Genomic DNA, 19,088 nt, shown 5'->3' with positions numbered 1-19,088 from the left:
TTTTGCAAGCCGTGGTGCCTTCCGTTTAGGTAACCTGATTTGCTCCCTCCCTTCATCCGTGTCCTAAAGCTTTGGTATTGGTTCCCACAAGTAAGGATGACGCCGTGGACCGGACACACCAATGTTGGAGAAAACAGAATTTATGCTTACCTGATAAATTACTTTCTCCAACGGTGTGTCCGGTCCACGGCCCGCCCTGGTTTTTTTAATCAGGTCTGATGAATTATTTTCTCTAACTACAGTCACCACGGTACCATATGGTTTCTCCTATATTTTTCCTCCTGTCCGTCGGTCGAATGACTGCGGTGGGCGGAGCCTAGGAGGGACTATATGGCCAGCTTTGCTGGGACTCTTTGCCATTTCCTGTTGGGGAAGAGATATTCCCACAAGTAAGGATGACGCCGTGGACCGGACACACCGTTGGAGAAAGTAATTTATCAGGTAAGCATAAATTCTGTTTTTACATTACAAGACTTAGCGGCAGTCATGGATAATTCTCTTACAGCCTTCTTATCTAAACTGCCCGTGTTACCTGCAAAGCGTGATAGCTCCGTTTTAAGAACAAATTATGAGCATTCTGACGCTTTGGTAGCCGTATCCGATATACCCTCACAACGCTCTGAAGTGGGAGCGAGGGATTTGATGTCTGAGGGAGAAGTCTCTGATTCAGGAAGGGTTCCTCCCCAGACAGATTCAGATACATTGGCCTTGAAATTTAAACTAGAACACCTCCGTGTTTTACTTAGGGAGGTATTAGCTACTCTGGATGACTGTGACCCTTTAGTGATCCCAGAGAAATTGTTTAAAATGGACAAGTACCTAGAGGTCCCTGTTTACACGGATGCATTTCCGGTCCCTAAGAGGATTGCGGATATCGTTACTAGGGAGTGGGATAGGCCAGGTGTCCCTTTTGTCCCCCCTCCTGCTTTTAAGAAAATGTTCCCCATATCTGACCCCATGCGGGACTCGTGGCAGACGGTCCCTAAGGTGGAGGGGGCTGTTTCTACACTAGCTAAACGCACAACCATACCAATTGAAGACAGTTGTGCTTTTAAAGACCCTATGGATAAAAAATTAGAGGGTTTACTTAAGAAAATTTTTGTTCAACAAGGTTTTCTTCTCCAACCTATTGCCTGCATTATTCCTGTAACTACTGCAGCTACTTTCTGGTTTGAGGTGCTGGAAGACTCGCTCCAGATGGAGACCTCATATGAGGAAATTATGGATAGAATTAAGGCTCTAAAGCTAGCTAATTCTTTTAACACTGACACCGCTTTCCAAATAGCTAAGTTAGCGGCGAAAAAAATAAATAAAAAAATAATAATTCAGGTTTCGCCATTTTGGTGCGCAGGGCGCTATGGCTAAAGTCCTGGTCGGCCGATGTGTGGTCTAAATCCAAGCTTTTGAACATTCCTTTCAAAGGGAAGACCCTATTCGGGCCTGAATTGAAAGAAATTATTTCAGATATCACCGGGGAAAAGTCCATGCTCTCCCTCAGGACAAAGCCTTTAAAACAAAGAACAAAGCTAAGTTTCGTTCCTTTCGCAATTTCAAGAACGGCCCCGCTTCATCCTCTCCGGCTGCAAAGCAAGAGGGTAACGCTTCACAGCCCAAGGCAAACTGGAAATCTTACCAGGGCTGGAATAAGGGTAAACAGGCCAAAAATCCTGCAGCTGCCACCAAGACAGCATGAAGGGGTAGCCCCCGATCCGGGACCGGATCTAGTAGGGGGCAGACTCTCTCTCTTCGCTCAGGCCTGGGCAAGAGATGTACACGATCCTTGGGCATTAGAGATTGTAGCCCAGGGATACCTTCTAGAATTCAAGGACTCTCCTCCAAGGGGAAGGTTCCACATTTCTCGTCTGTCTACAGATCAGACAAAGAAAGAGGCGGTTTTACGCTGTGTAGAAGATCTACATACAATGGGAGTGATCCACCCAGTTCCAATTGCAGAACAAGGACTGGGGTTTTACTCAAACCTGTTTGTGGTTCCAAAAAACGAAGGAACTTTCAGACCAATGCTGGATCTCAAAATTCCTCAGATCCTCTCAAATTCCTCAGAGTCCCATCATTCAAGATGGAGTCCATTCGGACAATCTTACCAATGATCCACGAGGGTCAATATATGACTACCGTGGATCTAAAGGATGCGTATCTGCACATTCCTATCCACAAAGATCATCACCAGTTTCTCAGGTTCGCCTTTCTGGACAAGCATTTTCAGTTTGTGGCTCTTCCTTTCGGGTTGGCCACTGCTCCCAGAATTTTCACAAAGGTGCTAGGGTCCCTCCTGGCGTTTCTAAGACCGCGGGGCATAGCAGTGGCGCCTTACCTAGACGACATCTTAATTCAGGCGTCAACTTTCCAAAGAACCAAGTCTCACACAGAGATTGTATTGGCCTTTCTGAGGTCTCACGGGTGGAAGGTGATCATCAAAAAGAGTTCTCTCTCCCCCCTCACAAGAGTTCCATTCCTAGGAACCCTGATAGACTCGGTAGAAATGAAAATATTTCTGACGGAGGTCAGAAAGCTAAAACTCTTAACTACTTGCCGAGCTCCTTATTCCATTCCTCGGCCATCTGTGGCTCAGTGCATGGAGACAATCGGACTAATGGTTGCTGCAATGGACATAGTCCCTTTTGCTCGGATACACCTCAGACCACTGCAACTATGCATGCTCAAACAGTGGAATGGGGATTATGCAGATTTGTCTCCTCAAATTCAGTTGGACGAGGAGACCAGAGATTCTCTTCTCTGGTGGTTGTTTCAGGATCACCTGTCTCAAGGAATATGTTTCCGCAGGTCAGAGTGGATCATCGTAACGACCAACGCCAGTCTGTTAGGCTGGGGTGCGGTCTTGGACTCCCTGAAAGCTTAGGGCTTATGGTCTCGGGAAGAAACTCTTCTCCCGATAAACATTCTGGAACTGAGGGCGATATTCAACGCTCTTCAGGCATGGCCTCAACTAGCGGCAGCCAAATTCATCAGATTTCAGTCAGACAACATCACGACTGTAGCTTACGTCAATCATCAGGGGGGAACAAAGAGTTCCCTAGCGATGACGGAAGTAACCAAAATAATCAGGTGGGCGGAGGATCACTCCTGCCATCTCTCAGCAATTCACATCCCAGGAGTAGACAACTGGGAGGCGGATTTTCTAAGTCGTCAGACTTTTCACCTGGGGGAGTGGGAACTCCACCCGGAGGTATTTGCCCAGCTGACTCAGCTATGGGGCACCCCAGAGTTGGATCTGATGGCGTCCCGTCAGAACACCAAACTTCCTCTCTACGGGTCCAGGTCCCGGGATCCCAAGGCGGTATTGATAGATGCTCTAGCAGCGCCTTGGTCCTTCAATCTGGCTTATGTTTTTCCACCGTTTCCTCTCCTCCCGCGTCTGTTTGCCAGAATCAAGCAGGAGAAGGCTTCGGTGATTCTGAAAGCGCCTGCGTGGCCACACAGGACTTGGTATGCAGACCTAGTGGACATGTCATCTGTCCCACCATGGACACTGCTAATGAGGCAGGATCTTCTAATACAGGGTCCGTTCAAGCATCCAAATTTAGTTTCTCTACGTCTGACTGCTTGGAGATAGAACGCTTAAGCCTGAGATTTACACTGGTATTCCTCATTTTAATCCCTGTGGTTATGATTGTAGATCACTTATGGATCTTTATTGTTTTTTTTTTTTTATAAGATAAGGACCTAAGCTTAGCCAATTAAAAATGTTCAATACAAAATATAAACTCCAAATGTAGAATAATACAGTGAGATTACATGTCTTATAGGGTGAAATTCTATATCTAGTTGTCCCCAAAAATAACACTAGTCTATATGAGTCTAGAATAATTTTCACAAGTAGATTAAGTGTGTGGGTATACTTTCTGTATTCAGATAGAATATTATAGCGTGAGACCCTTTGTAAGAGACTGAAGTGTTCTGTTTATGCCTCCTTCGCGGCCTCGGCTGATGGCCGCAGGTAAAGAGCCAAAGTATCATGAAGGTAATAAATAATGGTGGTAGAAACAAATGCCTAGATTTAGAGTTTGGCGGTAGCCGTCAAAACCAGCGTTAGAGGCTCCTAACGCTGGTTTTTACCGCCCGCTGGTATTTGGAGTCGATCAGGAAAGGGTCTAACGCTCACTTTCCAGCCGCGACTTTTCCATACCGCAGATCCCCTTACGTCAATTGCGTATCCTATCTTTTCTTTGGGATCTTTCTAACGCCGGTATTTAGAGTCGTGGCTGAAGTGAGCGTTAGAAATCTAACGACAAAACTCCAGCCGCAGAAAAAAGTCAGGAGTTAATTGCTTTCTGGGCTAACACCGGTTCATAAAGCTCTTAACTACTGTGCTCTAAAGTACACTAACACCCATAAACTACCTATGTACCCCTAAACCGAGGTCCCCCCACATCGCTGCCACTCTATTAAAAAATTTTAACCCCTAATCTGCCTACCGCACACCGCCGCCACCTACGTTATCCCTATGTACCCCTAATCTGCTGCCCCTAATACAGCCGACACCTACATAATATTTATTAACCCCTAATCTGCCGCCCCCAACGTCGCCTCCACCTACCTACACTTATTAACCCCTAATCTGCCGACCGGACCACACCGCTACTATAATAAATGTATTAACCCCTAATCCGCCTCACTCCCGCCTCAATAACCCTATAATAAATAGTATTAACCCCTAATCTTCCCTCCCTAACATCGCCACCACCTAACCTCAAGCATTAACCCCTAATCTGCCGACCGGACCTCACCGCTACTCTAATAAATTTTTTAACCCCTAAAGCTAATTCTAACGCTAACCCTAACACCCCCCTAAATTAAATATAATTTAAATCTAACGAAATAAATTAACTCTTATTAAATAAATTATTCATATTTAAAGCTAAATACTTACCTGTAAAATAAACCCTAATATAGCTACAATATAAATTATAATTACATTGTAGCTATTTTAGGATTAATATTTATTTTACAGGCAACTTTGTATTTATTTTAACCAGGTACAATAGCTATTAAATAGTTAATAACTATTTAATAGCTACCTAGTTAAAATAAGTACAAAATTACCTGTAAAATAAATCCTAACCTAAGTTACAATTAAACCTAACACTACACTATCAATAAATTAATTAAATAAAATACCTACAATTATCTACAATTAAACCTAACACTACACTATCAATAAATTAATTAAATACAATATCTACAAATAAATGCAATGAAATAAACTAACTAAAGTACAAAAAATAAAAAAGAACTAAGTTACAAAAAATAAAAAAATATTTACAAACATTAGAAAAATATTACAACAATTTTAAACTAATTACACCTACTCTAAGCCCCCTAATAAAATAACAAAGACCCCCAAAACAAAAAAATGCCCTACCCTATTCTAAAATTAAAATAGAAAAGCTCTTTTACCTTACCAGCCCTGAAAAGGGCCCTTTGCGGGGCACGCCCCAAAGAATTCAGCTCTTTTGCCTGTAATTTTCCTACCTTTATTCCGATTGGCTGATAGAATCCTATCAGCCAATCGGGATTCGAGGGACGCCATCTTGGATGACGTCCCTTAAAGGAACCGTCATTCGTCGGGAAGTCGTCGGTGAAGATGGATGTTCCGCGTTGGCGGGATGAACATGGATCCGAAAGAAAGAAGATTGAAGATGCCGCTTGATAGAAGACTTCAGTCGGATCATGGACCTCTTCAGCTCCCGCTTGGATGAAGACTTCAGCCGGATCATGGACATCTTCATCCCTCCGCTTGGGCTTGGATCAAGACATCGGATGCTCTTCTGGATCGATCGGTGAACCCGGCGTGGTGAAGACAAGGTAGGGAGATCTTCAGAGGCTTAGTGTTAGGTTTATTTAAGGGGGGTTTGGGTTAGATTAGGGGTATGTGGGTGGTGGGTTGTAATGTTGGTGGGGGGGTATTGTATGTTTTTTTTTACAGGCAAAAGAGCTGAATTCTTTGGGGCATGCCCCGCAAAGGGCCCTTTTCAGGGCTGGTAAAGTAAAAGAGCTTTTCTATTTTAATTTTAAAATAGGGTAGGGCATTTTTTTTATTTTGGGGGTCTTTGTTATTTTATTAGGGGGCTTAGAGTAGGTGTAATTAGTTTAAAATTGTTGAAATATTTTTCTAATGTTTGTAAATATTTTTTTATTTTTTGTACTTTAGTTAGTTTATTTCATTGTATTTATTTGTAGGTATTGTATTTAATTAATTTATTGATAGTGTAGTGTTAGGTTTAATTGTAGATAATTGTAGGTATTTAATTTAATTAATTTATTGATAGTGTAGTGTTAGGTTTAATTTTAACTTAGGTTAGGATTTATTTTACAGGTAATTTTGTAATTATTTTAACTAGGTAACTATTAAATAGTTATTAACTATTTAATAGCTATTGTACCTGGTTAAATAATTACAAAGTTGCCTGTAAAATAAATATTAATCCTAAAATAGCTACAATATAATTATAATTTATATTGTAGCTATATTAGGGTTTATTTTACAGGTAAGTATTTAGCTTTAAATAGGAATAATTTATTTAATAAGAGTTAATTTATTTTGTTAGATTTTAATTATATTTAACTTAGGGGGGTGTTAGTGTTAGGGATAGAATTAGCTTTAGTGGTTAATATATTTATTATAGTAGCGGTGAGGTCCGGTCGGCAGATTAGGGGTTAATTATTGTAGGTAGGTGGAGGCGACGTTGGGGGCGGCAGATTAGGGGATAATAAATATAATATAGGGGTCGGCGGTGTTATGGGCAGCAGATTAGGGGTACATAGGTATAATGTAGGTTGCGGCGGTGTACGGAGCGGCAGATTAGGGGTTAAAAAAAATATGCAGGTGTCAGCGATAGCGGGGGCGGCAGATTAGAGGTTACTAAGTGTAAGGTTAGGGGTGTTTAGACTTGGGGTAAATGTTAGAGTGTTAGGTGCAGACTTAGGAAGTGTTTCCCCATAGGAAACAATGGGGCTGCGTTAGGAGCTTAACGCTGCTTTTTTGCAGGTGTTAGGTTTTTTTTCAGCTCAAACTGCCCAATTTTTCCTATGGGGGAATCGTGCACGAGCACGTTTTTGAAGCTGACCGCGTCCGTAAGCACCGCTGGTATTGAGAGTTGTAGTGGCGGTAAATTATGCTCTACGCTCCCTTTTTGGAGCCTAACGCACTGAAAACGCAGCCATTCTGTGAACTCTAAATACCAGCGGTATTTAAAAGGTGCGGCCAAAAAAAAGCATGCGTAGCTAACGCACCCCTTCTAACGCAAAACTCCAAATCTAGGCCTAAGTCTCAAGATGTATTAGTACGATTTTAAGTGTAGGCCAGAGGCCCCACACAAACCCCCAGAAAGCACTCACAAATATAAACAGTTACATCTTAGCAACGACTGTGCATAGAAAATTAGTGAACGCAATAAAATGTTATAGAAGCCCATTTCTTTCATGTAATTGGCAAGAGTCCATGAGCTAGTGACATATGGGATATACAATCCTACCAGGAGGGGCAAAGTTTCCCAAACCTCAAAATGCCTATAAATACACCCCTCACCACACCCACAATTCAGTTTTACAAACTTTGCCTCCTATGGAGGTGGTGAAGTAAGTTTGTGTTAAGATTTCTACGTTGATATGCGCTTCTCAGCATTGTTGAAGTCCGATTCCTCTCAGAGTACAGCGAATGTCAGAGGGACATGAAGGGAGTATCACTTATTTGAATACGATGATTTCCCTAACGGGGGTCTATTTCATAGGTTCTCTGTTATCGGTCGTAGAGATTCATCTCCTACCTCCCTTTTCAGATCGACGATATACTCTGAATTTACCATTACCTCTACTAATAACTGTTTTAGTACTGGTTTGGCTATCTGCTATGTGTGGATGGGTGTCTTTGGGTAAGTATGTTTTTATTACTTAAGACACTCTCAGCTATGGTTTGGCACTTTATGCAATTATATAAAGTTCTAAATATATGTATTATACTTGTATTTGCCATGAGTCAGGTTCATATATTTCCTACTGCAGACTGTCAGTTTCATATTTGGGAATGTAAACACTTTAAGAAATTTATTTCTTACCTGGGGTTTAGTCTTTTTTTCAATTTGACTACTTTTTGCAATTGCAGGTGTTAGGCCCGCGGGTGCGTCAAATGCTAGACTTTATTGCGTCATTTTTGGCGCAAACTTTTTTGGCGCGAAAAGATACATTTATGACGCAACTTCGTCATTTCCGGCGTCATACGTGATGCCGAGACCTTTCACACGGCGGCGTCATTAGTGACGCAAGTGTGTCATTTCCGGTCATTTTTGGCGCCAAAAAAGTTTACGTTCCGTTATGCGTCATACTTGGCGCCAAATTTTTTTCATTATTTCAATACCCCATTCATGTTTGCCTCTTGCTTCTTTTCTATCAAGAGGCCTATGCTTTTTCATTTTTTCCCATTCCTGAAACTGTCATTTAAGGAAATAGATAATTTTGCTTTATATGTTGTTTTTTCTTTTACATTGAGCAAGATGTCCCAATCCGATCCTTTTGTTTACCAACAAAATCTATAGAGTTTTGGGAAAAGATCCCCAAAGTTGATGGGGCTATTTCTACTCTTGCTAAACGTACCACTATTCCTATGGAAGATAGCACTTCCTTTAAGGATCCTTTAGATAGGAAACTTGAATCTTATCTAAGGAAGGCCTATTTATATTCAGGTCATCTTCTCAGACCTGCTATTTCTTTGGCTGATGTTGCGGCTGCATCAACTTTCTGGTTGGAAAATTTAGCGCAACATGAATTGGATTCTGACATATCTAGTATTGTTCGCTTACTGCAACATGCTAATCATTTTATTTGTGATGCCATTTTTGATATTATCAAAATTGATGTTAGATCCATGTCTTTAGCTGTTTTAGCTAGAAGAGCTTTGTGACTTAAATCTTGGAATGCTGATATGACATCTAAATCTAGATTACTATCTCTTTCTTTCCAAGGTAATAATTTATTTGGCTCTCAGTTGGATTCTATTATTTCAACTATCACTGGAGGAAAAGGAGTTTTTTTGCCTCAGGATAAAGACCTAAGGGTAAATCTAAGGCTTCTAACCGTTTTCGTTCCTTTCGTCAGAATAAGGAACAAAAACTCAATCCTCCTCCCAAGGAATCTGCTTCCAGTTGGAAGCCTTCCTCAAATTGGAATAAATCCAAGCCATTTAGGAAACCAAAGTCTGCCCCTAAGTCCGTATGAAGGTGCGGCCCTCATTCCAGCTCAGCTGGTAGGGGGCAGATTAAGGTTTTTCAAGGATTTTTGGATAAAATCTGTTCAAAATCATTGGATTCAGAGCATTGTCTCTCAAGGGTATCGAATAGGATTCAAAGTAAGACCTCCTGTGAGAAGTTTTTTTCTCTCACACATTCCTGTAAATCCAGTAAAAGCTCAGGTTTTTCTGAAGTGTGTTTCAGACCTGGAGTCTTCAGGGGTAATCATGCCAGTTCCTCCTCAGGAACAAGGTTTGGGGTTTTATTCAAACCTATTCATTGTACCAAAGAAAGAAAATTTGTTCAGACCAGTTCTGGATCTGAAAATTTTGAATCGTTATATAAGAGTCCCAACTTTCAAGATGGTGACTATAAGGACTATTCTGCCTTTTGTTCAGCAAGGACATTATATGTCCACAATAGACTTGCAGGATGCATACCTTCATATTCCGATTCATCCAGAACACTATCAGTTTCTGAGATTCTCTTTTCTAGACAAGCATTACCAATTTGTTGCTCTTCCATTTGGCCTAGCAACAGCTCCAAGAATCTTTTCAAAGGTTCTGGGTGCCCTACTATCTGTAATCAGAGAACAGGGTATTGCGGTGTTTCCTTATTTGGACGATATCTTGGTATTAGCTCAGTCTTTACATACTGCAGAATCTCACATGAATCAACTAGTGTTGTTTCTTCGGAAACATGGTTGGAGGATCAATTTACCAAAAAGTTTCTTGATTCCTCAGACAAGGGTCACCTTTTTAGGCTTCCAGATAAATTCAGTGTCCATGACTCTGTCTCTAACAGACAAGAGACGTTTAAAATTGGTCGCAGCATGTCGGCTGCTTCAGTCTCAGTCATTCCCTTCAGTGGCTATGTGCATGGACGTTTTAGGTCTCATGACTGCAGCATCGGACGCAATCCCCTTTGCTCGTTTCCACATGAGACCTCTACAGCTTTGTATGCTGAACCAATGGTGCAGGGATTATATAAAGATATCACAATTAATATCCTTGAATCCCAATGTACGACACTCTCTGACATGGTGGATAGATCACCATCGTTTGGTTCAAGGGGCTTCTTTTGTTCGCCCAACCTGGACTGTGATCACAACAGATGTGAGTCTTTCAGGTTGGGGAGCTGTTTGGGGGTCTCTGACAGCACAAGGGGTTTGGAAATCTCAAGAAGCGAGATTACCAATAAATATTTTAGAACTCCGTGCAATTCTCAGGGCTCTTCAGTTGTGGCCTCTACTAACGAGAGAACCGTTCATTTGTTTTCAGACAGACAATATCACAACTGTGGCTTATGTCAATCATCAGGGTGGGACTCACAGTCCCCAAGCTATGAAAGAAGTATCTCGGATACTTGCTTGGGCGGAATCCAGCTCCTGTCTAATCTCTGCGGTGCATATCCCAGGTGTAGACAATTGGGAGGCGGATTATCTCAGCCGCCAGACTTTACATCCAGGGGAGTGGTCTCTCCATCCAGATGTGTTTTCTCAGATTGTTCAGATGTGGGGGCTTCCAGAGATAGATCTCATGGCCTCTCATCTAAACAAGAAACTTCCCAGATACCTGTCCAGGTCCAGGGATGTTCAGGCGGAAGCAGTGGATGCGCTGACACTTCCTTGGTGTTATCAACCTGCTTACATCTTCCCGCCTCTAGTTCTCCTTCCAAGAGTGATTTCCAAAATTATCATGGAACAGTCTTTTGTGTTTCTGGTGGCTCCAGCATGGCCACACAGGTTTTGGTATGCAGATCTGGTTCGGATGTCCAGTTGCCCGCCTTGGCCACTTCCGTTACGGCCGGACCTACTATCTCAAGGTCCGTTTTTCCATCAGGATCTCAAATCATTAAATTTGAAGGTATGGAAATTGAACGCTTAGTTATAAGTCATAGAGGTTTCTCTGATTCAGTGATTAATACTATGTTACAAGCTCGTAAATCTGTCTCTAGAAAGATTTATTATAGAGTTTGGAAGACTTACATTTCATGTTGTTCTTCTCATAAATTCTCCTGGCATTCTTTTAGAATTCCTAGAATTTTGCAGTTTCTCCAGGATGGTCTGGATAAGGGTTTGTCTGCAAGTTCCTTGAAAGGACAAATCTCCGCTCTTTCTGTTTTATTTCACAGAAAGATTGCTATACTTCCTGATATACACTGTTTTGTACAGGCTTTAGTTTGTATTAAGCCTGTCATTAAGTCAATTTCTCCTCCTTGGAGTCTTAATTTAGTTCTGAGGGCTTTACAGGCTCCTCCATTTGAACCTATGCATTCTTTGGACATTAAACTACTTTCTTGGAAAGTGTTGTTCCTTTTGGCTATTTCTTCTGCTAGAAGAGTTTCTGAGCTATCTGCTCTTTCTTGTGAGTCTCCTTTTCTGATTTTTCATCAGTATAAGGCAGTTTTGCGGACTTCTTTTCAATTCTTACCCAAGGTTGTGAATTCTAACAACATTAGTAGAGAAATTGTTGTCCCTTCTTTATGTCCTAATCCTAAGAATTCTTTGGAGAGATCCTTACATTCTTTGGATGTGGTAAGAGCTTTGAAATATTATGTGGAAGCTACTAAAAATTTCAGGAAGACTTCTAGTCTATTTGTTTTATTTTCTGGTCCTAGGAAAGGTCAGAAAGCTTCTGCTGTTTCCTTGGCTTCTTGGTTGAAACTTTTGATTCATCAAGCTTATTTGGAGTCGGGTCAAACCCCGCCTCAGAGAATTACAGCTCATTCTACCAGATCAGTCTCCACTTCGTGGGCTTTTAAGAATGAGGCTTCAGTTGATCAGATTTGCAAAGCAGCCACTTGGTCCTCTTTGCATACATTTACTAAATTCTACCATTTTGATGTATTTGCTTCTTCGGAAGCAGTTTTTGGTAGAAAAGTTCTTCAGGCAGCTGTTTCAGTTTGATTCTTCTGCTTTTGATTTAAGTTTTTTTCTTTCAAATGGAAATAAACTTATTTTTTTTGGGTTGTGGACTAATTTTTTTCAGCGGTACATGGCTGTTTTTATTTTATTCCCTCCCTCTCTAGTGACTCTTGAGTGGAAGACTCCACATCTTGGGTATTGATATCCCATATGTCACTAGCTCATGGACTCTTGCCAATTACATGAAAGAAAACATAATTTATGTAAGAACTTACCTGATAAATTCATTTCTTTCATATTGGCAAGAGTCCATGAGGCCCACCCTTTTTATGGTGGTTATGATTTTTTGTATAAAGAACAATTATTTCCAAATTTCCTTTGTTGATGCTTTCTACTCTTTTCTTTATCACCCCACTGCTTGGCTATTCGTTAAACTGAATTATGGGTGTGGTGAGGGGTGTATTTATAGGCATTTTGAGGTTTGGGAAACTTTGCCCCTCCTGGTAGGATTGTATATCCCATATGTCACTAGCTCATGGACTCTTGCCAATATGAAAGAAATGAATTTATCAGGTAAGTTCTTACATAAATTATGTTTTTTCCCCCACAGCTAAGCTGTGAAGGCTAATGGAGTCTATCGGTATGAGGCGGTTGTTGGGGTTAAAATATAACTATAAACTTAGTAAACATACTCAAACAAACCCATTAAATCGTAAAAAGTAACGTATTGCAACCAAAGTAAAGTGCTTATAAATAGTTCCTAGCTGCTTCTAGCGTTTCTAATGTATCAGATCCTTTAGCATAATAATGTAAGCGCCCTTCAGATTTTTACTAAGCAGCTTGTGTACAAGGGTAACAGTAAAACGCTGAACACATTAAACATACTCTAACTGACCAGCTGTAATAATTATATTAAAAAAGTGCTAGTGTATAATTAGTGCGCCAACGGTCTGAAAATCTACTGTCTGTATGACAGTGAGACACTATCACAGTGTTAAAAATCTAAATATATAACTATACGATACAAATCGTTATAGAAAAATACCCCAATCAAATTATATTGGGATACAAATGAGTTATTAAGAAACAAATAAATTCTTCTTAGATAGTAATAGTGATAACGTAATATAGTGGTGTCTTTGCAGCAAACACCCCAAAATATTAAGGTGATAAAACTGCAAGGCACTGTAAATAATAAACACAGCAATGTGGTAGAATTATAAAATAATATAGTGAAAAAGTCCCAATGACCAGAGTTCAAAGTGTTACATATATGATGGGCGTAATGTCCAAATCACAGTAGGCAGGCTCTTCTCCAAAAGATCCCTGTTGGTGACCCAGGGGTGGATACTATATAGAAAAAAAGATAAAAGAAGGCGCCAACATAGTGCGGTTACCAATGGGATGGAACACGCTTAGTAAATAATACCAGATACTCACAGGATGAAAGACACTTGAGAAGTGTCACAGGTGCCTCCTGGACTCTCAGAGTTGTCCAGCTAACTCCCACTCCACTGTGGTGGTAAGGTTCCGCTTGTCTCTATCGATTAGGATGGCTCCGCTGGTGGTTGTGGCTCCCAGCCAGTATTCCAATAGGACTCTCTTGCGGTTTCCCCAAATCCAGCTATCCCGTTAAAATCCGTGCTCTCCGGTGAGAGATGAAACAGCAAGGATAAAAGTGGTTTGTGACGGTGGTAACAAACTACAATATTGCCATTAAAGATATCAGAAAAAGAAAGTTCGTGGCTGCAGTAATAAAATAAAAAAAAAGACTTTATTTACACAACGTTTCTCGGTCTGTACGTGACCGTTTCCTCAGGTGCATAAGTGTATAATAAAACACATAAAAACCACGAACTTATATCAGTAGTACAGCGTCTCCAAATGCATACTGCGCATGTACGTGGGTGTGTCCCCATACTGGGAGTTCCATTGGCGTTAACTAACCAATGAGGTGCTTGTAATCACACACCTCCATAATTACGAGTGTAATGGGGAATTACTCAGTGTGGTTTTAACAAATAGCCCACACAGTTTAAAAGCCGCAACGGGCTATGATAATCAATAAATCTAATGAATAGATACAGTACAAGAAAAAATATTCTATAAAAAAATATATACATGTATATAAAAATATATATAAAAACATATCAATAAAATGTGTAAGTATACAAACTACCAGATCGGGCACACCCACTCGCTATGTATACAAACATACTATTACTAACGTTCATGAAGTCATTAACTCTTCATAAAATTAGTTCACATACAGATGGTTAATTCCATATATATATAGGAGAGATCTTACATGTAAAATGCAAACTATGAATATTGTATCCTATATGTAAAAAATATATATAAAATACGTCTCTCCCCAAAGATACGATTGATTCCATAATTTGGTAAAAATGACAGTATTAGATAAATCCATATTAGTCAACGTGATCAGAGAGAAAATTTCTTAACCATAGACAGAGTGATTAAAAAAACTTAGCTAGGGTGAATGAAAAGGATTTAGAACCAAATCCAACCTGACTGTCTAATTGTAAGGACTTGTAATAACTGTGTTAGCTTATTAGTAGACATTAATCATGATGTTTCTATAGGGTACCTAGACTAAAACTAATTATACTTATTTGGAGGTGCATAACGTGACATTCATAAAAATAGTAACGATATATTGTATATCAAAATACTAGCTTCAACATGTATATGTGGTTATAAAATTTAATGTATTTTGATATACAATATATCGTTACTATTTTTATGAATGTCACGTAGCAGGGCTTCAATTTTAGAGAGCTGTTGGTCCAGATGGTTTGGAGTCTCGTTGCCTCTCATGGCTGCGGTTATTCTCTTACATAATGTTAGAAGCTTTAGTTTATGGTTGAGTAAAGGTAGCTGGGTTTGCCTTATAGACAAGTATCTAGTATGGTAAAGAGCCATGTAGTGTGCTGGAGAAAAGTGATTATCCAGATGTGTGTAAGCGGCCTGGCGTGCCGGGGGGGAGCGCAGTACCTGGTAGTTAGCCGCTGCTACAGGCCTCAAGTGTCCAGTTCTGGCACCGGTGTCATATATACAGCTGGCCGAACTCTAGATTATCTTAATAGTGATTTAAAGAGACATAATATTCATATGCTAAATCACTTGAAACTGATGCAGTATAACTGTAAAAAGCTGACAGGAAAATATCACCTGAGCATCTCTATGTAAAAAAGGAAGATATTTTACCTCACAATCTCCTCAGCTCAGCAGAGTTAGTTCTGTGTAAAAAGTTATACTCAGCTGCTCCCAGCTGCAGGTAAAAAAAAATAAAAAAAAATGAAGAAATGAACAGCAGCCAATCAGCATCAGCAGTGCTGAGGTCATGAACTCTTACTGTGATCTCATGAGATTTGACTTAACTCTCATGAGATTTCATAGTAAGCTTCCTTTACCTGATTGGTGAAATAAGATGAGAGTGCACGATGCTCATCCTTTCAGCTGTCCTAGGACAGACATACTAATATGCTGCTTAGAAATCCTTTACAATGGGAGGTGGCTACTGAGTAACTTTTGAGGTAAAATATCTTTCTTTTTTACATAGAGATGTTCAGGAGATATTTTCTAGTCAGCTTTTTACAGCTATGCTGCAGCACTTTCAAGTGTTTAAACATTTGGGTATTATGGCCCTTTAAGTTTGTGATATGTGCCGGATACTGTAATGTATTGATGAAAATCGGCGTAGTAAAAATCTTCCAGAGCTCAAGAAAATTGCGACTGTTCAAAGCTGCTGTTAGGACACGCCCCCAGAGCATGCAATTTTAAGCAACGTTCTAATTTTTCTTTGTTCTCTCTGTATATTTATTTGAAAAAGCCGGAATGTAAGCTTACATTTAATTTATCAGGTAAGCATACATTTTGTCTTTATGATTCAGGGCCTGATATTTAAAACCTCACCGTTCATGTGAGATATTCTAAGAAGTCTCGCCGATATGGTGAAGCCCTTTTTTTTTTTTTTTTTAGAAACACTGATTTTATCTTGAGAAATGTAGTGTTTTTTTTATGTGAAAAGGGGACTCCCACATTATAATACAAGGACTAAAAAAAAATCCCAAAGATTTTGTGTGATTTCTTACCATCCCGGTGAGGTCTTGAATATCAGGCCCTCAGATAGAACATGCCATTTAGAAGAACTTTCCAATTATTTTGTGTAAGCAAATTAGCTTTGTTGCTTCTCTCAAGCCTATCTAGGCATAGTTTCAACAAAGGATGCCAAAGAGTAAAAGGTGAAGATGTAAAATGGAATTTAATTTAAATCATGAGTTTAATTTTGATTTTACTGTCTCTTTAGCTGCTACTTCAAGAACATTTTTACTATGCACCTTAAATTTTTTAGGTCACATATATGCCATGTTTATTTCCCACCCATCTTGCCCATAACTGTTAGCCAAATCTTAAGTAAGTGAGTTACAGAGGCTCTAATGCATTATGTAACAATATAGGTGTCTAAGCATTATGTATTAAAAATACATTAAATATAAATGTTTTTGTCATTATTTTACCCTTTTAGGTACAAATAAAATATATGAATCTGTCTATACTATTGATAAAAAAAAAGTTAATGTCATGCTGATTAATATTATGCTGACATATTTTTAGCTGCAGGCAGCAATATGAATTATATTCTCCAGAAACTTAAAAAAAATAAAAGTATGACAAAATATTTATACATTTTATTTATTTGTTTATTTATTGCTATGTTTTTCCTTTTATTGACAGGGTGAACTACTAAATCCATGTCGATGTGATGGATCTGTGAGATATACACACCAGCTCTGCCTTTTAAAGTGGATTAGTGAAAGAGGCTCATGGACTTGTGAACTGTGCTGTTATAGATATCATGTTATAGCAATCAAAATGAAAAAGCCATGCCAGGTAAGAGCAAAATCATGTCATCTGGTTTGCATAAAGTGAAGGTAAAAACAAAAGACATTGTTCCAAATGTAAAAATCCCTTTCAATTTATTTACCCCAGATAATCATGTTGATGTATATCCAGTGACGTGCAGTGAGGTTAGAGGCTAGTGAGGCACTGATAAGCCAATGGGGTTATGTACTGAGCATGTGTTTTAGTGACAGCTGTACGCACCAATTATCTTCTCTATATTCTCTGTATGCACCTAGATCAATGACAGGTACATGCAGAAAGTACAGATTTTGAACACAAAGCATGAGTATTTTAATAAAGTGGACATATGATGACATAAAGGTACAGTAAACTAACGACAGCTAGAGAAAACGTGTTAGCCCTCAGCCAAAGAAATAAAGCCAATGTTTCTCTCACACACACAAACACACACATACACAAACACACACTCCCAGGAGCACAAATACAAGCACAAATACACACATACACAAACACACAAAACATAAATACACAAACACATATACACAAGCACAAACACATATAAATACACAAGCACAAACACACATACACATAAATACACAAGCACAAACACACACACATAAATACACACATGCACAAATACACAAGCACAAGCACACATACACAAGCACAAACACACACAAATACACAAACACACACATACACTCTGGTAACTGCAGTTTATGTCAGTCAGTGTGTAGTAAAGTTGTGTACCATACATATTAGAAACCCACCCACAGCAAGTAAGGAAATACATTTAAAAATGCTTTTAAAACTCTCCTCAGTAAGACAGCTGGTAGTTTTACATTCCCTGCTGGAGTTAGGAGGGTTAATTAGCAGAAGTGGTTCCCTGTTCACTTCACACTGTGGGTCTTACAGAGTCTGTGATTTATTGTGTCTTTCTCATAGGGCTGTAATATTCATGTCAGGATTCCCTCCTCTGTTTAGTACAGTACGGTATGTGGTGCATTTGTTGAGCATCACCTCCGCATGGCAAATAAATCAGAGCAGTCTGTTGATCTGTGCCTCTCTCTAACAGAACTGTGAACTTCACAGTTCTGTTAGAGAGGCACAGATCAACAGGCTGCCCTGATTTTTTTGCCTATTTATTAGCATTGGTTCAAGCCAAAACAGTAGCATATATCTAGCTAAAGTATATCCAGCAGCTTACATATAACCATGATATATCATATATATATATATATATATATATATATATATATATATATATATATATATATATATATATATATATGCAGTATGTACACACACATATACTTGTAATAGATTTGGCACTCCTACAGCTCATTACTCTTCTGCACTGTCACTGTAAAATTCAACAATATAGCCACTTTGGGATGTATATATCTATGTATGTATATACATATATACATATACACACACACAACTAAAAAATTTAAAATTTGAACAGCCTAACAAATATTTCTAGCAGCAGCAGGGGTTAAAAAAAGAAGTTTGTGTTCTGCTGGGAGCTGGAGGGTGGGGGCTGGAAACTTTATGTCCTGTCACAGCAGCATGCAATATACATCAGATAAAACAGCCAGACCCCCTTTACCTTGTTCACTGAATTCTCTTGTGTCTGTGTGTGCTGAGATAGTCATGAACATTGCTAAGCACAACCTAACACATGTTTCCAGCAGGAGCAGGGGTTAAAAACGTTTGTGTTCTGCTGTGAGCTGAAGGCTGGGAGCTTTATGCCCTGTAAGCGCAGCATGCCATAAACCATAACTTAGATTAAAAAAACGGACCCCCCCACTACCTTGTTCATTCACTGAATTCTCTCCTGTCATTGTGTCCTGTCTGTGTGCAGAGGAAGCATTTCTGGAACTTCCTGGGACTGTGGCAAAGAAACGGCAAGCTTCTAGCAGAGAAATTGCAGAACCTGAGTCAGCTCACTGGAGGTACATGTGCAGAGTGCAGACTAAAGCAGTAGGACTGAGCTCAGTGCTCCTGTCAGTGGCTACTCACGTACCATACTGTACTACTGCTCGGTTATATAAACGTACCGGTCTTAC

General features: G+C 39.7%; 1 protein-coding gene across 1 annotated transcript in view; it reads left to right on the top strand.

Annotated features, from left to right (window-relative positions):
• Positions 1-19,088, top strand: part of MARCHF11 (membrane associated ring-CH-type finger 11) — a 438,545-nt gene that overhangs the window by 167,445 nt on the left and 252,012 nt on the right. The window contains exon 2 of the mRNA XM_053715821.1: positions 16,888-17,043. Coding sequence (XP_053571796.1) covers positions 16,888-17,043 — 156 coding nt within the window. The remainder of the gene's footprint in view (positions 1-16,887; positions 17,044-19,088) is intronic.

The sequence above is a fragment of the Bombina bombina genome, chromosome 5, assembly GCF_027579735.1.
Source record: "Bombina bombina isolate aBomBom1 chromosome 5, aBomBom1.pri, whole genome shotgun sequence".
NCBI lineage: Eukaryota > Metazoa > Chordata > Amphibia > Anura > Bombinatoridae > Bombina > Bombina bombina.
Note: the sequence above shows the minus strand (reverse complement) of the source record. Positions and strands in the feature narration are given on the sequence as shown.